General features: G+C 40.8%; 1 protein-coding gene across 2 annotated transcripts in view; it reads left to right on the top strand.

Annotated features, from left to right (window-relative positions):
* Positions 1 to 2,078: 2,078 nt before the first annotated feature.
* Positions 2,079 to 21,511, top strand: part of ZNF143 (zinc finger protein 143) — a 38,255-nt gene continuing 18,822 nt past the window's right edge. The window contains exons 1-7 of one of the 2 annotated variants that reach the window (XM_066187550.1): positions 2,079 to 2,150; positions 14,147 to 14,265; positions 15,072 to 15,164; positions 15,620 to 15,703; positions 15,927 to 16,007; positions 16,949 to 17,145; positions 20,991 to 21,065. In XM_066187550.1, coding sequence (XP_066043647.1) covers positions 14,154 to 14,265; positions 15,072 to 15,164; positions 15,620 to 15,703; positions 15,927 to 16,007; positions 16,949 to 17,145; positions 20,991 to 21,065 — 642 coding nt within the window. In that variant the 5' untranslated portion in view covers positions 2,079 to 2,150; positions 14,147 to 14,153. Of the gene's footprint in view, positions 2,151 to 14,146; positions 14,278 to 15,071; positions 15,165 to 15,619; positions 15,704 to 15,926; positions 16,008 to 16,948; positions 17,146 to 20,990; positions 21,066 to 21,511 lie in introns of both variants that reach the window. The other variant, XM_066187549.1, reaches the window with a different exon arrangement.

Below are 21,511 nucleotides of genomic sequence, written 5' to 3'. Positions count from 1 at the left end.
TCTGGAACAATTCTATTTTTCAAGTCACAAGTCAAGGGAAGAATTTTATCTTGGTGTGAGGAATACAGTCTTACTTCAAGGGTGCTTTCATGTGTCACTAGACTGGTTAGCAAGGAGCATCTTTTTTAAGAATGGATCTAGAACTTTGCTTTCCTTTGCTCCAAGAAATGTATTTATAAAAACTGCAAAACAATTTTGCATTGTTGTTGGTGGTGATAGCGCATTTTGTGATGCAATATATCAATTTCAATGATACACTTATGTCAAATTAAAAACTGATCTTCCTCCTAGAACTTGCACTTATCCATTCCATTTTCAAGGATAATGCAACTCTAAAGGAAGAGCTGGGAAATTTAAAGTCTCTGGTTTTTTTCTATTATGGAAGATCTCCCTGGATTAATAAACATCTAAAGCAAATCCTTATCTTCACTTATTTCAGTGTGGTGTTTTGAATGTAGCTGTATCCTTACAGTTGAGTCCTGCTTGAGTTGCACAGCTCTCAGGTTTGTATTTCCCTCTCCAAAATCTTTCTCCAAACAAATGCTAGGCACAACTAGAGTTCTCTTCAACTGCGTTAAACATAAAAAACAGCCAGTTTTTTTAAATGCTGACATATGGGATTATTTAATTTTTTTTTCTTTCTTAATCACTGTCTTCAAAGAATTAATCATATGTATCAGCATAGTACAGCAAAGCTCTGTTCAAATCTCCTATAGCCTAGGACTTGCTACAAGATTTATCGAGTCTGCAGTGGGTAATTACTGACTACCTGCCAATAAACATGCAGGTGATTTTAATTATGCCTAGTGATTGACACCTGGTAAGTTTTATGGGTTGATTATTTTCTCAGTGGAACCATCAACCTACCCAGAATGAGCCACGTGGAAAAGCTTTGTCCGATGCTGATTATCAGTCACTTTTCAATCAATATGTAGCTTTATTTTAAATGTCATTTCATTAGTTAGAGTATTTCTTCTTTTTAAGGCAAACTGTTGACGCTGGAAACAAAGCACTTCAGAATCTGAAAGAGATGGTAGTATTTTACAGACACGTTAAAAAATAATCTATTAAGACAAGGGGGGTTGGCAAATCAGAAACAGGATTTTATCTTGGGTATTTCACTGCTGCTGTACCTCGAACCTAAGTGATGGCTGCAGCTTGTGCTTGGCTTAAAACTCGCAATTAGGAAATTAAGAAAGAAAAACTGTTGGCTATTAGGCCTGTTCGGGAAGAAGGGGGGTTTTTTTGCTTTTTGTACAACTGCAATAATTTTGGACGGCGAGAATTTCCAACTATTATTATTCTGGAGCAAAACGTAAACATTTATACATTTCTCGTTCAGGAAGATGCAGTAAGTCCATCAGAGCTGGGCTTAGTGTCCCATCAGTGGGGATGATTGGCGTCAACTGCACAACAGGGTTTTCTGAAAATCACCCACGGAATTAACCGTAACACGCTTTGCTTGCTTAAAGACTGGGACCGGCTGGACTATTTATTACACGTTTCCATACCTAAAAATCACGTAGGGATAAACATTCCCAAGCAGAGCTTTAAGCACAGCGTCCTTCTCCCGGAATGGCAGCCGGAGACAATGCGGCAGGAGGCCGGGAAGGGAAGGGCAGAGCGCTCACTGTCCCCGGCCGCCCACGGGGCCCCGCGCACGGCCCAAGAGAGCGCGGATGGCCGCGGCCGAGCCGGATCCGCTCCCGAGGGGCCCCGGCGGCCGCTGCCCGTGCCCCCCCGGTGCCCTCCCGGTGCCCGCCGCCCCAGGCGCTGCCGGCCGGCTCCGGCCCGCCGGGGGAGGGCAGGAAATGGCGCCGCTCCCCGCTGGCGCGCGGGCGCCTGCCTGCCCGCTCCACAAAATGGCGGCGGCCCCGCGCCCGGCACAGCCGCGACGCCATGAAGCCGCGGGGCGGGGCCGCGGGCGTGCGGCCAATGGGCACAGCCGCGCGGCCCGCAGGCGGCCAATGGCGGGCGGCGGCGGCGGCGGCGCGCGCGGCGCGGCCAATGGGAGCGGCGGAGCCGGCGGTGCCGGGCCCCGCCCGCGGGGCGCAGGGCGGTGCCGGGCGGGCGGGCGGCGCCGAGCGGCCGTTTCCTGTCCTGGTGCATGGTGGTCGGACGGAGGAATTGTTGGAAAATTTCTCGGCGAGGTTCGTATATAAATGTGCTTTTACCCAGTGTGCCTTATGCTCCCTCCGCCATCTCCGGACGGGGCCGCCGCGCCGCGCCCGCCGCGCCCGCCGGCGGTGCTCGGGGAGGCGGGCAGGGGCAGCGGGGCGCGGGCGGCACCGACCCGAGCGGCAGAGCCGCGGCGATAAAGCCGCTCCGCTCCGCGGGGCCCGCCGGCCCCTCCCCGCCCGCCGGGCCCGCGGGGGTCCCCCGGGCCGCCCCCCCGGGCCCGCTCGGCGCTGCGTCACGGGCGGGGGGCGAGGAGGGCTCGGGCCGGGGCGCTCCGGGCCCTGCGCCCGCCGTGCCTAAATCGGGGGGCTCGTATATTTTTACGTTTTCCCCCTTGTTTGTATTTTTGGTTTTTTGGTTGTTTTTGTTGTTTTTTTTTTCCGGTTCTCCCCCTCCCCCTATTTTAAAAAGTCCATTATATGAAACAATACAGTATTTCGTTACTGTTGATTTTTCGATCCCGGTATTTCCACGCCGTGGGCCGCAGAGCGGCACTCGGGCGGCGCTGGCCGGGCCCGCGCAGGCTCCGGGCGAGAACCCGCCGCTCCGGCCCGGGGCCGCGGCGCGGCCTGCCCGCGCTCCTCGGGGGAACGTCCGGCACCTCCCGGAACCCGCCTGCTGCACTGCATCTCCCTCGCCTCGCCAAAATACAAAAGCGGTTTCACCTTTTTTACTTTGCCTTTTTTTTTTTTTTTTTTTCCTTTTTAACTATCGCTCTTGCCGTTTCCTTCATTTTTTTTTTCCCTAGAACTTACAATAGAACGGGATAACGAGAAGCTGCTCCTCTAGAAAAATGGCCTGCAGTAATGCAAAGATTCTTATTTTTTGATAAGGCTTTATTTGTGGTGCTTTTTCATTCAGAAAAAGACGTGACTTCCATGCAAAAGTTTAAAATTTCTGTTAAAACAAGGCTGCGGTTGAGCAGCTCTGCTTAAGTTTTAATTTTTTTTAAGGTTTCGTTTTGAACTATCAGAGGATTGCTTTTGCCATCATATGCAGATTGATAGCAATATTTGTAAGGAATGTTATTTCCAGTGCAGTGACACAGGAACTGCAACCTTACAGTCTTTCAAAGCAAACATTTCCTCTTGTTTAATAGAGATTCTGCATCAAATGTTGTCTACCAGCTGTCCTTGCAGACCAGATATTTCTGTTGTAGCTTCTAGGTGAAGGTACCTGAAAAATGGAAATAGATTACGTTTAACTAGCAGTTTTTAACATACACATAGAAGAATGTTTGCTTTGTGCGTTTGCCATACGGCTTTAGAGTGGCAGAGTACGATGTAGCCGTGTTTTCATGGCTTGTTTCTTTGTATTTCTGCATTAATGCCTTGAGCTTTCAAGCTGTGTTTGTGTCAAGAGCGATTTGTCTGTATCACTGCAGAAAAGGAACCTCAGGAGTATGTGGTCAAATAATAGATGATTGCTTTGGTAATGGATTGCAGCTTAAATGAGATGTAAAAATAAACATTTTGAAAGAGTTTTGAGAAGTGTATTTCAAATTGATTTAATAATTCACTGTTGTCGTTGTAATTAATAATTCTGCTACCCTATCTGAGGAAGAGTAAATTTGTTTTACATTAAAGGCTAAAACAAAGCAAATACTTAAAACAGTGTAAAAGGTACTTTAGGTAGAAAGTCTCACTGACTTCACTCTGTCTTCATTCTTGCGTAGCTTGTGATGCTTTCCTCAGAGGAGAGGCACAGCCATAGTCAAGTGATGAATAGTCCCTGGTAATGGGTGCCAAAATTAGGCTGTAAATTAGGGTTTTATTCTTGAGAATATCTCCAGTTACGTGCTGCTTCAGCTCAGTGGACATTTTGCTGTCCTGTGCTGTCCAGGAGAAGGGAATTGCCGGGAGTTTGAGCAGTGGCTAGGTCCAAGTGCTGGCTGTTGCCTCTGTGACTGCTTACCTGCAGCTCTGTGGGATGGGCGCAGGGATAAGGATGACGAAGGCTCCTCGGCTTTAGTTTGGTCAGGATGGCTTCATTTACCCTAGGGCACGTTGGTCTTCTCTTGCTATGGCACGTGAGTCTTCTCCTTAGGAGTTTTGGGTTAACACATGCTCAGCGTAGGCGGGGTCTTGGAGAAACACTATCACATTTGGAGGAGTCGTTAGCAGGCACCTGGGAAGCGAATTGTTTTCCAAAGGGCTTGGCTGAATTTGGATGGGTTTTACACACACAGATAATCAGGGCAATTCTTCCAGTGTCAGGCCTTACAATGGCCAGAATGCAGATATTCATGAGGAGGGTGGGACCCATCTTTGTGCTTTTGTAGTTACTCCTGTTCTGTCTGCATTTTGACTTGCACCTGCCTTTTTGGCCATTCCCGTGATTTGTGCTTCCCGTGATATCTTCCATAACTCCTGCAGCCTCTGACATGTACGTACATAGCACAGCACCCCGAGCCGGCCTTTCCTTGCCACTCACGGACTTTTTTCCGGTGTTTCTGCTACCTGTCTTGCACATCTCTGCAGCTCGCCAGCAGTGCTTTTTGCTCAGCATTAATTGGGAGCAGCTTGATTTTTTATGTCCTCTGCAAGGAAATCAGTGTGCCTGGTAAAGACAGCGGGAACTGCGTAGTCTGTTCCTGTGGCTTGTGGCACAAAAGATCCCAAAAGATGGGAGGAATGTAGAAACCTTAGCTTATGGATCCCTAAGATCTACTACGATCCAAACCGATGGATCGTCTTCTTGAACCCGAGAGTTCAGCTCTGGAGTGCAAATTGCTGTAACTTGAGGTGTGCAGGGCTCTTGTTCAGAGCCTGGAGTGAGGGGTCTTTCCATGGACACCGTTTCTGGGGAGGAGGGGAAGAGCCCTTGTGACCCATCTCGGCACAGTGGGGTTTATGGGGCCTTGCCTGTACCTCAGTGTAACTTGATCTGCCCTTTGTTGTATTTACTTGAGAGAATATGATTTTGCTTCTCTGCCTCTGTGCACCAGGGATCATTGATCAGTTACTCAAAACCAAATTGGGCTAAAGTAATAAATGTTTCCCGTGACTTAGTCTGCTAAAAGGTTTTGGCTGTTTTTTAATTGTATCGTGGGATTGTACTTTGCTCCACCAAGATAACACTTGTTAAATAAATGAAAATTTCAGTTTTGAAGGCAATTTACAGTTCCAGCAGGTTTTGCAATTTTCAAGGTTGACATCAGAGTTACACTTAAAACTACGTAACGCTTACCTCGGTCTGTATTTTACTGCATAGAGAATGTTTCCCTTTGTACACACTTGAGCAGAAAATTGTGTTACCTGCTAAATACTCTTGGACTTCATTTCTGATGACAGATTTTTCTAGAATTGGAAGATGGGTCTGTATTTGCAAGTTAGTTGGTTTGCTCATATTTTAAGTATAATCAAACGTAGCTAACATGGTGCTGCACAGAGTTCTGTAGGATGGATTTCGATGTCCTGTGTTTCAAGTTCTGTTTGTAATACAGCTTTGGCAATCCAGCAATCATGCCCCTTTAGTTCCTGTGCTAAAGCACTGCCATTACCTGTCATGGCGAATGCTGATACATCTGTAATGTACTTACCAGATTGGTAATTAACTCATACCCACACAAAACAACCCACTCAGAAGTCCTCTTTTTGTTGCCAGTCTCAGTGGATTTGCAGGATTTGGAAGGGCATGGCCAGGATTCATTTGTTTTGGTGATGTAAATAAGAGACTTTTGTGATTGCTTGACAGTTAAAAAGTTAAAAATCTGTTTGGCATGAAAGGAAAACAGCAATAGAAAGAGTAGGTCTTGGTTTCTTTCAGTTTTTTCGCCCTTAAGTGTTCATCTAATCACCAGATGTGCCCAGTTTTATTTAAAACACCGATATAAGTGGAGGTTTTATGATTTAAGGGATAAGTAGCCCCATGGAGTGCTTCAGAAGTTAACTGTATATATCTTTTAGTGTAAATAGGCATCACTGCTCATTTCCAGGAGTGATTTAGATACAGTTGTGACATGCATCGGCTGGATGCCTTCTGCATACATATTTCAGCGATATAAACACTTGATGGTAAAAACAAACCAAACAAAAGCCAGTAGTTCTAAAAACACACTGATTCATCTGTTAGGTGCTTTAAATCTGTTTCCCGTCCTACTTTGCAGGGTGGAAATCCATTTGGAATGAAATGCTTTATCTCACTAACATGTGCTGTAAAATTAATTTAAGTTTGGGGTTTTTTCAGGTTTGTTAATCACGTTCTAAGTTTTTTCAGAAAATCAGCTGACCTGCTATTCAGCTTTTTTTCTGAGTGTGCACATTATGATTAGTTACCCAAACTTCTTTTGACTATTAAAAGACGACTAATTTATTACCAGTCAGTCTGCAATAAAGAACTGGGTTTGAGGTTCTTTGGGAAGAAAGGAAGGTATGCCTGAGTACTGATAATACAAGTTTGGCCAGGAGAGAAGAAATGTATCCTAACTCTGAACAAGAAATACCACCTGCCCTGAGAGAAACTTGATGTGCTGTTTTGGTAAGCGAGCTCCACAGTTGCATTTGCAGTAGGCAAAGGCATTCCATGCACACAGACCAGCATTCCTGATGATAGAGGGGTGTTTCAGGCATGCTTGAATTGGCTGTTTGGGACAGATTATATGGGTGGCCCTCCCTCAAGCCAAACTGCTGCTGCTGGGGACTGCTACTGCTAATAATAATAATAACAGAGTCATTAGCGTGTTGCTCGTTGACTGGCTGCATTAATAGGCTTTTTTGTACCTGATTAATGTAAAAATTTTGGAATCCTGTTTCTGTACTTCTGCAAACAATGCTGCATGGATCTCAATTGCCTGTCAGCTTCCATGCAGGATTTTTGGACTTGGCTGTGTCGGAAGACTCCCAAATCTGTTTCAAAGCTCTGGTTCAGGAAGCCGTGCTGCTGGAATAGTGCACCCAGGGCAGATGTGGTCATGGAACTGGGTGTTTGCTGTGAGATGCTTGTCCCAGAGCTGCAGCAGGAGTTCAATGAGCTCTGTCAGCACTGCTGACAGCTCACATGCTGACGAACTACTCTGGCCTCCTTTCATTAACCAGTAATTTCTTCTCTAATATATTCAAGAAACGTGTGAAGTTAAAAGTCATATTTGGGAGCAGCCTGAGTGTTCTCTATGTGTGTAGGACTTGTTGGTGGGTGGCTTTCTGAATCTTCTTGTTTAAAAGACATACCTTTGAAAATAATAGCAACCTTTGCATTCCAACGGTGTGAAAATACGCATACACACAATCTCATTAGGTAGAGTAAGGATTTGTAAATATTCTTTTTTTGCACTGGTTAATCCAGTTTTTTTACTATATCTATAAAATGCAAGCATTGATATCAGGAAATACTTGTAACATTCATGATTTGTAGATGAGATTTGAAATATAAACTGTGTGGAAATGACTTTTGGGGGAAAAAGACTGCTGGAACATGACAATTTTGTTAGGTGAAATGCGGTTCCCACTGCTCACACTGAAGTTAGACTGATGTGTGGTTAAGGCAGTGATAAATTTGGTCTTGCATTTATTTTTCGTTTCTGAAGAAATACCAAACACTGTCGTGTGAATTACTCTTGAACTGCATTATTATTATTTGGATGTATCTCTTGTGGAACACAAAGGTTGAAATACTGTAAAAAGAATAAAAAGGAGCCTTGAGTTTGACTGCTTCAGAGTGTGTATGTCGTGCTTGTGCAGTTGACAGTGCTCTCACTCCTGGTCAGGTTTTTCTCCAGGACCAGACTTAGGGCCTGTGGTTTGTCATTCACAACACTTGTTTACCACACAGGAACTCAGAAAGTGTTTGTGTGATTTGCTATTAAATTATCTGAATCCAACTGATGTTGCCAGGTTCTGTAGAAGTGGTTTTTGTTCTGTGTTTCAGCTTTATTTCCATTTTACACTGTGAGTGATTAATGTGGTATAAGTTGCTGTTTAATTATGTTTTGCCTGTACAAGAAACTGGCAAAAATACAGAAAAAGAACTCGAGATTATGTGAGAAAGCACGTAGCAATTTAGAAGTGCCCAACATTAAATAGTTGTTACACTCACTGCAAGTCAGACTGCCAACAGCACAAACCTCAATTTTTCAGTGCAGTAAAGTCCTGGAAAAGGTAAGAACTGTTGATGAAGAAGGAATCCGTGTCTACTGAAGTGTTTGATCAAAGCACCCACAGGATCTAGATTTAATTTCTGACCCTGTTACAGATTTCTGCTTAATACTGGAAAAGATTATCATGCAGCTACATAGGGGAGCTGAAGTAAGATAGTAAAAAGAGTCTTCTTTCGCCTGTGTCTATTTCTGAGCTTAAAGATGACAAATGACTTTATGTAATTAGTGGGGGAAGAAATGCTAAAAGTCCTCTTGGGTTGTCTGAAAAAACTATGTGGAATAGTCAGTTTTCCAGTCTGTCAGACTGTTTTTTTGCACTGAGACTTAGAAAGCTGTAACGCATATGAATTATCAACTGAAGTGTATTTAATCAGATTGTTGATTGTAATTTTGAGTTTTCACACATTTGTTACTCAGATTGGTTTTATGAAATTACTGGTATTTGCAATCATATCAGTTGTTAAGGACCCTAAGGTAGGCAGTATTTAATTCAGAAAAAACTTAATTATGTTACACTGCGGGCATACTTGAATTGATTTTGGGATCCAGCTTTGTCAAACATAAGAATACAGTTGGCAGAAATTCCTTAATGAAAGTTTCACTGCTGTGAGGCTATGTGTTATTTGCCATCTTACCCTTCTTGATTGGTTTTTGTTTGCTGTTTTTATAAGCTTTATAAAATTACTATGGTTTTGTACATTATTTAGAAGTGTATTAAAAATAAAAGTGGTGTTTCCTTTAATATTAAATAAATGGATATTATTTCAAGCTTCTTAGTGCTGTCTGCATGACGGGAGTGAACAATCACAAGGTTGCTGAATGTCTGGAGTAACTTTTTTCCTGTCATTCAGTTTTTTCTGCACATTCTAAGTTTGTGTTTTATAACAGTAAGTTTTCTTCCATGACTGCTATGACAAACTTTATTCCATTTCCCATTAATCATCCTCTAAGCATCATCTTTGTCTCTCTAAGGAGTTTCTGCTGCCATCACTGCAGGATTTTTTCCTTTGTCCAGCATTACAGTGGTGCAGTTATTCTTTAAATGACAAATTCCTGCTATTTTCCAGCCACACTGGGCTCTCTTCATACTGTCATCTCAGCTCCTGGAGTTCCCAAATGCCCCAAACCCCCTTTCTGCTCCAGAGCAGCCATGCCTTCTGCCAGCTCTTCCCTTGCTTTTCAGTTGCCTGAATCCCACCTGCTGGTTTCTAGTTGCTTGATTCCTAGTTTTTAGTGGAGATTCCTGTTTCCAGTTGCTAGATTGAGTTTACATAAAACATTGCATCTTTTCTCCAAAACAACTGATAGCACCCAGAAAATTCTATTTCTTTGAGTGTTAGTGGAGGGAAAAGTACAGGAGGTGCTCTCTAGATAGGCAACTTGATGAACTCTTCACGAAAAGTCTTTTGGTTTTAACCATCCTTTCCCCCCCTCACATGCCTTCGCTTTCCAGGTGTTGAGAATTTAATGTGTGCCTGAGAGTATTTCTTTCTGTTCAGATAATTTGCGGGGGGTGGTGGTTTGTTTTGGTTTTTCTCAAGAGCTTGCACCTCCGTGTGCTGCTGGATGTCTGTTTAAGGTATCAGTCCTGGGGGGGGGTGACTGCCTGTGGTCAGACACTCTTTTCAGTGCAGAGATTTTCTGTCAAGTTTTTTTTGCCTCAGGCTGATTTTTTGTGGGAAGATTTTTTTCTTTTAACCATTCAAGATTTTCCCTGCGTGGATACCATAGACATGTTTTGGTGACTAATCATTTCAGGAATGCAAGATCCATTACTGTCCTTGTGAAAGTCTGCCCGAATGTCGTCATTGATGTGCCTTTGAAAATTGACAGTTGCAACTTGCCTGTGATCTGTGAAGATTTGCAAGAGTTCACAAGGTCAAGTCTCAAGTTTTCACTTCAGGGAGTACTTCGTGACTGAGCCTGTACTTGGCTCTTCTGTCAGACAGCTCTTGAGATGAAGCAGAATCCACGTGTGTCAATCTTGCCGGGTTGCTGCGTAGGCCCCACCCCAGGGTTCCTGGCTTCTCCTGAAAATGGATGCTTTCAGCTGCTTTTAACTAATGAGCTGCAATATTTGAAGAGGGTAAAGAAATCTCTCGTGGATATTTAGTGACAGAACTTCTGGCAGGCAGGAGATTTAATGAAAAAAGCTCACTGGTGCGAATGCAGAGGAATAAAAGCGATGATGTGAATTGGGGAAAGAAGCTGGTGAGATTTAGATTGAAAAAACGATGGAGACAAATTTGATGGAACCTGAGGAGAAAACAGAAGAGAATGACTGAAGTGGAGGCAAAGAAGGGATTTGAGTTTGATGAAAGCCAACTGGTTTTGAAAAAGCAAAGCAAATTAAAAAATGTTAGGAGATTAGATTTACGGGGTAGATGAATCATGAACAGCAGGGTGATGCTGTTGTAAAGGTATGCATTATTGAAATGATCATCAGAGAGCAGGTGAAGTTGGAAGGACTTTCAGAAGTTACCTGGTTCAGGCTTGATCAACGCAAGTCCCATTTGCCCGGGTTTTCCAGGGCTGTGTCAGGTTGCTTTGAACCTCTGTAAGTATGGAGAGCCCATACCCTGTCTTGGCCGATTGTTCCTGTATTTGACTACTCTTACCGAGTAGCGCTGTAGCACCGTGATCTCTGATAGACTGACCCTTTTCTCTGCAACACAGGCCAACTCTACGTCTTTCCTACATCTTTCTTGCTTGTCTGGCTAGTCAGTGTTCTCCACTGGGGAGAAAGAGGAGGGTCTGGAAGGGAGCAGCACATCCACTTTTGGCTGAGGGTTCTCTTCCCTGCCCAGCAGAGTGACAGAGCAAAGCTGCTGTGCCCCTGCAGAGGGAGTAAAGCTGGGGCTGGTGTTCGGGAGGACGCCGGTGCTCCAGCCTCTTGTGGGGAGTGCTTCCAGGGTGGCTCTGAACAGGAACTATGGACACAGAGGCAGGAAGGGGATAGACAGTGGTGTGGGAACAGAGACCAGCAGCAAGAGAAGACTTGGGGGCTAGTTGCAGGAGGAGTTGGACTGAATAAGAAAATTGGTACTTTAAGGAGAAGGGGTGGAGCTGGGGATAAGGAGCTTAGTGGAAAGACAGAGGACTGAGAAAAGGATATGTTGGAAATTATAATTGAAAGGAGCTAGAATTGGGAGAAACAGACTGCATTGCTGCTGAGTTCTTGTGTGAGATTGTGTGATTGTCCAGATCCTCTGGAAGGTTGCAGACATTGTTCTGTGTGCAGCAGTTGCCTTCAGTTCTTTTCAGTGTGTGAGTGTTGATAGCCATGCTACAGTAGCAAACACTGGTGAAACAATTTAAGTATTGTTGCTCCTGCAGCCCTAGAATTTTTCTGGCATTAGATTTCTTTTCCTTCCAAAGTAGCTGCTCACCTCTGAAGCAATTAACTCTGTGCAGACTCTGTGAGAACTCTGGAGCTGTGCATGGAATGGCACCCTCACTGCCGCCCAAAGGTGGGAGAAGAGCCATGAGTTCTGGAGGAAGGCAGATGATATTTAAGGTGCTTGGAGTTTTAAAAGATACTTTGATTAAGAGAGGGAATATTGATCAAACAGACCAGAGCTGAAAGGCCTTTGAGGTGCCTCTGTTGGAATTGTTTCACTCTCTAGTTCAAGTCAACATCTGTGGTTACAAAGCCTTTCTTCTCTGCTGTGTGAAACGGTGTAGCAGTTCTGCAGCCTGCTTCCATGAGGTGTCCTGAAAACTGAGTGCATGGGCAATGCTGACAAAACAGACCCCTGGTAGCAGTCAGAGGACAGCCACTGGATACCACTAGCATATCATACCAGAATTAGTTAATTTAACTTGCTACAAGCTGGCAGTACCTCCAGAAAAGCAGCCCTTGCAAACGACTGGATAAATCTCCTGTTGCTGCTAGTTTGTTTGTTTGTTGTTTTGTTGGGTTTTTTTAAACTGCAACAGTTTTCTGATCTTATTTGCTGCATATTACATGCATGATGGACTGCTTTGCTTCTCTGCCTGCTTAGGCTGACTCTGTAGCTACATCACAAATGATTTTTGGTTTGTGAGCAAACTACTTTCTAAGTAAAACTTTTCTGCCTATTTTGAGATGGGGAGATGATAAGTGGGTAATAGGAAAAGAAGTTACTTTTCCAAACTCACAGTCATGGATGTGGCAGAGGAAGAGGTTGAACTCAGGATCTTCTATATTCTCATACAGTTCCTTGTCTCTTAGATTATAATATCCAAATAAACTTTCCTATTTCATTTTCTTCAGAGACATCTATATAAATGCAATTTAGTCTGGGTAGCTTCTCCTTTTTTTATGTATTACATGTCTTTTAGAGGCCTCATTTTCTGTAAAAGCTTCTTTTCCTGAAAAGGATGTTGGGAAGAATTACCCATCTTCTCTTGGATCTTAAAAAAGTCCCCTCACATCCATTTTTGAATTATACTTTGGTTTCTGTCTTACTTGTATCTTTTTGATGCCAGTTGTTGAAGGTTCAAATTCCTTATTGCAAGCCAGTATTTTAATTTCCTTAATGTTCCAGAGAGAAATGATGAGGACATTAATGTTGGAAGGCATATTTCTTACAGAATTATGCACTGCTCATTAGTAATGTCTTGGGTTTTTTGTATGATTTTCAATGTCATGTATGAAAAAAGCAGGAGGCTTAAAACTTTCCCAAAGGTACCTTTGCTTTCCACTTCCTTTATTAAGCTGTATCTGTTCCATTAACTGGAAATAAGAAACTTAGCCTGCAGCTCTAGGAAAAGGTCTGGCTCACTATATACACTTGGATGTATTTGGAAAATACTGTTTGGGTGTAATTTTCAACTACTAAATTACTGTGGCAACCTTTTTAAATCCTGTACGCACACAGTATTTCTTAAGCACAAGAAGTTTCTACATTCTTGCCTACATTTCTTACATTATTCTACAATAATCAAACTTAATTTCTTAGTTTTGAGAGAAGTACAATTTTCTCAGTGGTCTTGGAGACTGTAGATGAATTGCTTATTCAAGAGCAGATTTCTGGACTGTAGAGGTAAAAATAGTCAAATACATTTATAAAGGTAATCATAAATAAATTAAACGCCCTAGATTATTCTTCTCAGCCTTGAATTACAAACCAGCAGGTCACAGAACCACACTAGGAATAAAAGCTGTGATGTGATCTCCCATATTAAAACACGCCTGGGTAAAAATGTGAGTATGCAAAGGGATGGCTCAGTCTGGTTCTGTGAGATACAGCAGTCACTCCCTGATCACTGTCCTTTTGTCTAATTAACAAATTTTATCATGAGATACTTCATTATTTTAAGGGACAGGTTGTTTTGTTTGGTTGGTTTTTTTGTTTAAACAGAAACCTTTCTGGAAAATCTAGGGAAATAGTTGAATTGTTCAGTTAGACTTTTGCAGTGTGTCATTGTTTTTATACCTCTTACTGGCACTGGAGAGATCTTTGATTTATAAAGATAAAGCCCTGCTGTTATCATGGGTGACTCTGGGTGAATTGTCAGCTTTATTTCAATTCTGGGGACAAATAGGTATCATTACCTGTACTGTCATTACCACCATTATTCTTTGTACATTGGTTAAATCATTTATATTTAACTGAAATTTAAATGTGGTTGATGCACTTTATATTAATAACTGCTACCTGAAGTCCTTAACATCTAAGTTAAATGAGGTAGTAATACTTATTTATTTCAGATAACTTTTATTCCTTCAAAATATTTTCCAGATAAATCAATCATTTTTTGCATCTATTTTATGCTAAACATAACATAAAATATTTGTAGCAGCTGTATAAAAATCACATTGAACTGAGATGACATAGTTCTGGTTCTGTATTTCAATTTTTTGGTTTTTTTTGAATACTTTCTTTCTAGGTAGACAATGTTATTAGCTCAGATAAATCGAGACTCTCAGGGAATGACGGAATTTTCTGGAGGAGGAATGGAGGCCCAGCATGTGACTCTGTGTCTGACAGAAGCTGTAGCTGTGCAAGGTGAACCTTCAGGTTAAAATACCTCTACATTATTATGTCTTTTCTCTTTGAAACTCAGATAAAACACTAAAATTCATGTTGTGTATTCTGAATTAAAAGTTCAGGAGAAAACAGTTAACTGAGATGCATTAAATTCACTAATTTAATTCTGGATGGAAGTAATCTTTCAATTAAGAGAATAGAAGTGTAAATGTACCAAAAAGTTATGTAATATAAAATCTGACTTTATTCTCCGTATAGTCCTACTGTTTTTATACTTTGTAAATTCAGTTGATATCTAAGTATGTATTAAGCAAGTTGAGTTTTAAAATAGATTAATGACTTGAAATTGGCTTCAACTTGATGTTTTCTGACAGTTTTGTTATGATTTTACATTATTAAAAACTCTCTCCTAAATCTGCATTTTGATCTAAATAGTTTTGTGTGTATTAATGACAAGTAGTGTTGCACAAAACAAAAATTGTCAATTCAAGTATGTGTGCCATTATTTCACTACTGGCTCTGATGATTTAATTCATAGTTTTCCTAAAACCTCAGCTTTGTAGTTATTTATTCAGTGACATTGTATTTTTATGAGTGAAGGAAAATAGCATTTAGCTGTCACGTTTACAGAGCAGAATCTTGAATATATGACCCTACTATGTGTCCCAGGCTCAGAAACCAGAAAGCAAGTAAGAACTACTTGCACTTCTTATTTGTCAAACCAATATGCTTTGAGGGGATGTAATAATTAAGGGAAGTCTTTAAACTGAGATTTCTAAGGTTCCATGCTGGTGGTAGTGAAGGTGAACTTTTTTCCCTGCTAGATGGTGACAACTTGGAAAACATGGAAGGTGTAAGTTTGCAAGCAGTTACCCTGGCTGATGGCTCCACTGCTTACATACAGCACAACTCTAAAGGTAGGCAGAGGACTGCAAACTGATGGCTCTTGAAGTGACATTCCCCTTTCTAACCCTCTCTTTGCATTGCAAAGTCAGGCAAAATCCATACAATATTTCTGAAGTTCCAATTCCAGTGGGAAATTACAGTAAAACTATAAAATAAATGTTTTGGTTTTGCTACTAATAAGATGCAAAAATGAAATTCAGAATAAAAATCAAACAAAAGTGAAGAGATCTTTATGGTTCAAACCCAGATATCAACATTCTGCCTAATAGATAGAACAGCAGACCTTTTCTGGCTTTTTAATCCCAGAATTTTAAAAGCTCTGTACAGTCACACTGTGCTTTCTATTTACCAAACTATATTTCTTGTTGATATTTTATTTATATATTAATCTAGAAAGTAGCAACTGTGTTTAAAACTGTGATGTGTTACACAATTAGAATTCTTAAAAATATTCTCTATATTTCAGATGGTAAATTAATGGATGGCCAAGTGATTCAGTTAGAAGATGGTTCTGCTGCTTATGTTCAACATGTACCTATGCCTAAAAACAGTGAGTGCAATAATACAAGAAATATGTTATAAAATAATGTATTACTGAGAAATACTGATATGAAGTAGTTAACAGCCATGATAATCGCTTGATTTCTTATTTTAATGGAAATAGTCACGAAGAGATCATAGGTATTTTGTAATCCTATGTATTTAGTGTTTGATCTTGCCATCTGATGGATTCTCTGGCCTCTTGCTGAAGTGCTGTAATTCCTTCTGAGCAGGGGAGAGCCTGCGTCTGGAAGATGGACAAGCGGTTCAGCTGGAAGATGGAACTACAGCATTTATTCACCACACCTCAAAAGGTAACTGCTTTGTCTAGCAGCGTGTGTTACATCAGTGTTCAACAGAACTTCAGCAGTATAAAATAGGATACTCTCTAAAAACTATCATCTTAATGGGATTCCCAGCGTGAATTACTTGTTTTAACTTTTTTCTGAAAATTGTTGAAATGAGACTGTTTCAGTTCTTTACTTGGGCCTCATGTAACAGTTATAAATGTAATCAAAGCCAGTGCATTCCACTGTTTATTTAGCCCAGGATCACATTAAAGTGAGTATATACCTTTAGGCAGTAGGGCAGAAAATGTGACAGCTGATAGTCAAGAATGCAAATGCAGTTATTCCAGTTGATAACATATGTTTCTGCAGAAGATGATTACACTAGTCTTGGAAATAGTACCATGTCTCTTGAAAAAGTGATCAAGTATATATTTTTAGTCTGTTTAAACCAGTGTAACAATTACATTTTACAACCAAGAATAGTAAGAGGAAAGAATGTAATAGAGACTTTTTTTGTTAAAAGTCGTTTTATATTATGAGTTTCTTTTGCATATTTGTATGATTCTCTTCTTAAAATGTGAGATCTATGAATTCTATAATCTGAAGTAATGATATCAGTAGATCTCTTTTATTATTTTCATTTTATTATAAGTGGATTTGAAATGGAAATCATATTTGTGTTCCTGATTTCCTTTGTAAATATAGCTAGATCGTTATAGATTATTTTGGTACTTTTGTAATTGTAGAAATAAAACTATGGGGGGTGTTGTCTTGAAAACAAATTCCTGTGTTATTCATAGTGTTGTTTTAAGTGTTTCTCTTTCTCATATACTCGTGGTTCTGTTTCTCATGTATTTCATATGTGTGCATGACTTCAGGAGACACTTCCTGGAGAGCAGTACTTTCTCTTGTAACATATTGCTGCTCCTTTCAGAATCCTAACATTTTGCAATATCATTCCTCAGACAGTTATGACCAGAGTGCCCTGCAAGCTGTGCAGCTGGAGGATGGAACCACTGCCTACATCCACCACACGGTGCAGATGCCACAGTCAGACACCATTTTAGCCATCCAGGCCGATGGCACAGTGGCAGGACTGCACACAGGGGATGCTGCCATCGACCCAGACACCATCAGTGCTCTGGAGCAATATGCAGCCAAGGTACTCTGCAAGGCATTTTCCCTACCCAGTATGTTTTCATGTACAGCACAACATAGCTGGCAGCACAAGCCAATTGCCGTTTAAGAAATAAAATTGTAACTGAGAGAATCCCAGATTCCTAGAGGAGAGAACACCGGATTGTCACAATGGTGCTTCACTGTCATGAGCAGCTCTGGTGTGTAGTGTTGCATAAAAGGGAGAAAAGATTGAACATTGAACTGGAGACAGATTTAGAAAGCCATTTAGACAGCCAAATTATAATCTTCTTTATACTATAGCATTGCAAAGGAGTCTCTTGAAAGGACGCTGTTTGGAAAGAAGGGCAAAGTTAAATTATTCTTGTTCAGGCGCTATTGCTGGATTAATTTTTTTTCCTGAATGGGAAGAGTAAGGCCTGGTGTACTGAGCAAGGCCAACACATGGTATGAAGTGTAGAAAAAATAATTAGACAGTTACTGAGTTGAGAAAAAAACTTCTTTGATCTACATTTTCAATAGTAAAAACGCAGTAGGATGCACAAAATTCATGTTGTTCACTTTACTGGACTTCTGTAAAGCATGATATAAGTATGGTAATGGGTGATGCAACTTCCATGACTCCATAGTTAAGCAGTGTCCCAGTTGCTGGATAATTGCCATCAGTGCTTGTATTGCTCTGGAAAAAGAGAAAAACATATTTTAAAGTCTGTCCTCTTAATGTCACTGAGAGTTGTCAAAACTTGGAGGGCCAGTTAGGATAATTAAATAGCTTATTCAGTGTTCTTTTCATTATGCTTCTGTCTGTTAGAATTGAGAGATTCTAAGGCAGGCAGGTTGATTGTGTTGTGATACTATGCTTTAGCATTTCATGAAATAAAAGGTAATTCAATGTTAGTTGAGCTGTAATCACAAGCTTTTACACATTCCATGGGTACTATTTCATTTAGATTAAATCAATCACGACTTTGCCCTTCTTAACCAGCAGTTATATTAATCATAATTTCTGATAAATTTCTGTTTTGAGAAGGAGACTAAGAAACAAAAGAAACGCAAGTAAATTTGCGTTTTCATCCTATTTAACTCAATATGGGGTTTTTAATTCTGTAATGTGAATTTGTTTTCTGTAGTGCACTAGTAAGTTTGTTTAGGAAAAATTGTTTTCTTTAAGCTTTCATCTCAGAACCTTATTCTGAATGGTACTGCTGGAACCTTTAGGGGGCAGTCAATAGAATGAGTTTTCAAGCACTACACCTGGTTTATGTACAAAACCAAATATTAGCTCAATGGTCAGAACCTTGCATCTCTCTTAAAAGAAGAAATGCACTTTTGTGATTCTTCTCCACAGCCATGCGCACTTCATAGCAAGGCAGGGTACACTTTGCACAGCTGGTGTTACAGACACTTTGAAAAAGGTACAGGAAGAAATTAAATATCCATGGTAAGTATATTATAGGATTTTATAAAATTTGAGTAGCCCAAAGAAGAGTTGTGACTTGTCATTGGCTGCACCAGTTTCAGAACTGGGAAGCATCAGGTGAAACCCATGTGATGGGTTCAAGAAGAATGAAGATACTTTTTCAAACAGCTCAAAGTTAAGCACTGCTTGTAGGATATTGTGGACACTAATATGTCCTTGGATTCAAGGAGTAGTAATTAGATAAATGCATAGAAGAAACATGTGTCAGTGGCTATTAGGTAGAAACACGACTCCTGCTTCAGGAAGTTCATAAGTGACAGATTGCTTGGAGGTTGGCAGAATGTTATGGGGAATGCATCACTACGTGCTTGGCCTGTTTGTTTAGTGTTCTCCAGTGTCTGCTACTGGCTGCTGTTGGAAATGAAATGGTGCAGTAGTATGGCCTTCAGTTTGACTCATTGTAGGTGTTCTTGTGTTTTTATTTGAGGACAGACTAAATCTTTCTTTAGCATAAAAGAGAGTATTTTAGGTGGAGCTCAAAGGTCTGCCCTGGGATCCTTCAAGAATTCTTACAATACTGCAAAAGAGAAGTTAAAAGTTGGGTGTCTTTTTTTTTTTTGTTTGGTTCTTTTAAGGCTTTCTTTTCTAAACTTAAAGGGCAAAGAAAAAAAAAAAAGGTGGATTTGGAAAGTGGTGGTTCTTTGTTTCCCTGTCCTATGCAACAGACAGAAACAGAAAGATCAGTGGGGTGCCCAAGATCAGTGTAGAATAAAAGAGAGTTCATACGAAGAGATCCAAGCAGACTACCCAGAAGCTCACTGGAAGTGGTAGAACTTTTATTGTCCCTTCTTCTTCAGGCATAGTGCCACTTTTCACAATATGCAAAGCACATGCAGACTTAACTAGAGTCCTGTAATTTTGGGCTGAGTCAATGCCACCATCCTCCCAAAGCAACCAAGGAAAAAAGGTCATTGCTCTCAGTGAAGTCAGAAAAGGTGATGGCAATGGGAAGAGGTTACAACACATACTTTCCTTCCATAAGCTGCTTTCCTGTGCCATCACAGCTGCTGGCAGAGTACAGTAACTGGGATTTGTGCATGCCTCAACACGTGCACACACATTCTGTTTGGATCCTTTGTTTTCAATAGTTGATCAAGTTCTACTTTCATGCCAGCAGTTCTTTTCTCTACCAGCAACAGGAAATTCCAGATGAAGTAATTCAAGTCTCCTTTCTGTGCAGGTTCTCCCCCCTTCCTTTAAAAATTCTGAGGGAGAAGGTCCCCAAATAGCCATTGTTTCCCTCTGAAAAAAATACACAAGAATTACCTGCTTTCTGATACTCTTTTCAATCTTTTTGTAACGTAAATTTGCCTCTGCTTGGGCACTTTCCTCATTACTGTTTTACCACAAAGTTCCCAAAAGTATATTGTTCATAATTGTCTAATTTAGAGAGACAGTATGAAAACCTCTTGTGGGATGAGTTCATGGCAGTCTCCAAGCCAAGTGCTGGGGGCTGGTGCTTTGGGCAACACACAGCCACCAATGTTCTCAGGGGCCTGCTGTGGCCTCTTGGGTGAAAGGGCAGGAGCAGCCCAGGGGAGGGAGGGAGGGTTCCTGCCAAACTGTTTTAGACAAGAATAAAATCTCTAAGACTAGGCTTCGGTGCATCACTTTCAGCCTTGAATATAATAGATGCAGAGAGTATTGTGAATGCCTGAGCTTAATACAGAGACCATTAAGGAATGGGAAACTATCCAAAGTATACTTTAATTTTTTTATATAGTGATCAGTAACCCGGTTCTTTGAGTTGGTGCATGTGAGAGAGTTTGGGGTGTTTTTTTAAACTGGGTGATTGTATTTTAATTTAAATAAGAATTTTGCATTAGCATCTAACAGTCTCTCAAATATTTTTATGAGCTCCTTGGTAACAGCAATACCTTTCTCTTCCTGGAGACTGTCTTTAAAAACAAACCTATGTAGCAATACTCAAATACTTGTTTAGTTGTAATTTGAGATGTAAGACATTGTCTTAGATATTTTGATTCAAAAAGCTGTTTTTGAAAAGTTGTGCTGTTTGAAACAAGTGCATTTTGCTTAACAAGGAGTGAGAGCGAGATCCTTATTATAAAAGAAGTAAATGTTTGGGATTTCTTTTGTCAGAACTCAGTATTGTTAAACTTACTGATTTACTGTAATACTTTTGTCCATTCTTAGTTCTTGCAGCCTTTCCTAGCCTGTTACAAACTTTGTTGTGCTTACTTGGCCTGTTCTGTAATGCAGGTGCTGCAAGTGGTGGTTTTTATGTAAGCTCATGTACCGTGGGATAAACATGTTCCAAGAGGGAGCTAGAGAGCTATGAAATAGCCCCAGGAACTGTCTGTAACCCTTTGTTTCTCAGATTAATAAAAGTAACCTGTAAATGTTTTTCCCATTTCAACTTTGTTTTTCAGGTGTCTATTGATGGAAATGACAGTGTTAGTAGCACAGGAATTATAAGTGAAAATGAACAAGATAAAAAAATGCAGGTATGTGCTTAATACAAAATAATTAAAGATACTTATTTCTTTTGTCTTTTCTGCCCAGCAAGGTGCATGATAGGGAGCCCTGTAGCCATGAACTGGAGTTTGCTTCTACCGTTCAGAATTTGTAGATTTCAAACTATTCAGATAGCTTATATTAATTATCTCACTCTGTACAAGATCCTGTCATAAGAGTTTTAAAAGATCTTCTAATACTTACTGGTTTTCCTGTTAAAAGGTAATTAAAAATTATGTTGTCTTTCTAAGATTTTTCAAGCTGACCTGAGTATTTCATCAGTAAGACTGTTAGTATTTCAGAAGTTCTTTTCCAGAGAAGGAGCTGACTTTTGATAGTATTTAAAAAAGAAAAATGCTGTCTTAGTTAATGAATTTCTTCTAGGAGAGACCATTCCAGTCATAGGTCTGGAACTGTTCCCTCTTTAATGACTTAC

The sequence above is a fragment of the Chamaea fasciata genome, unplaced genomic scaffold (genome assembly GCF_029207755.1).
Source record: "Chamaea fasciata isolate MVZ Bird 193981 ecotype frontalis unplaced genomic scaffold, bChaFas1.0.hap1 SCAF_7, whole genome shotgun sequence".
Classification (NCBI taxonomy): domain Eukaryota; kingdom Metazoa; phylum Chordata; class Aves; order Passeriformes; family Sylviidae; genus Chamaea; species Chamaea fasciata.
This window is presented reverse-complemented; position numbering and strand designations above follow the sequence as displayed.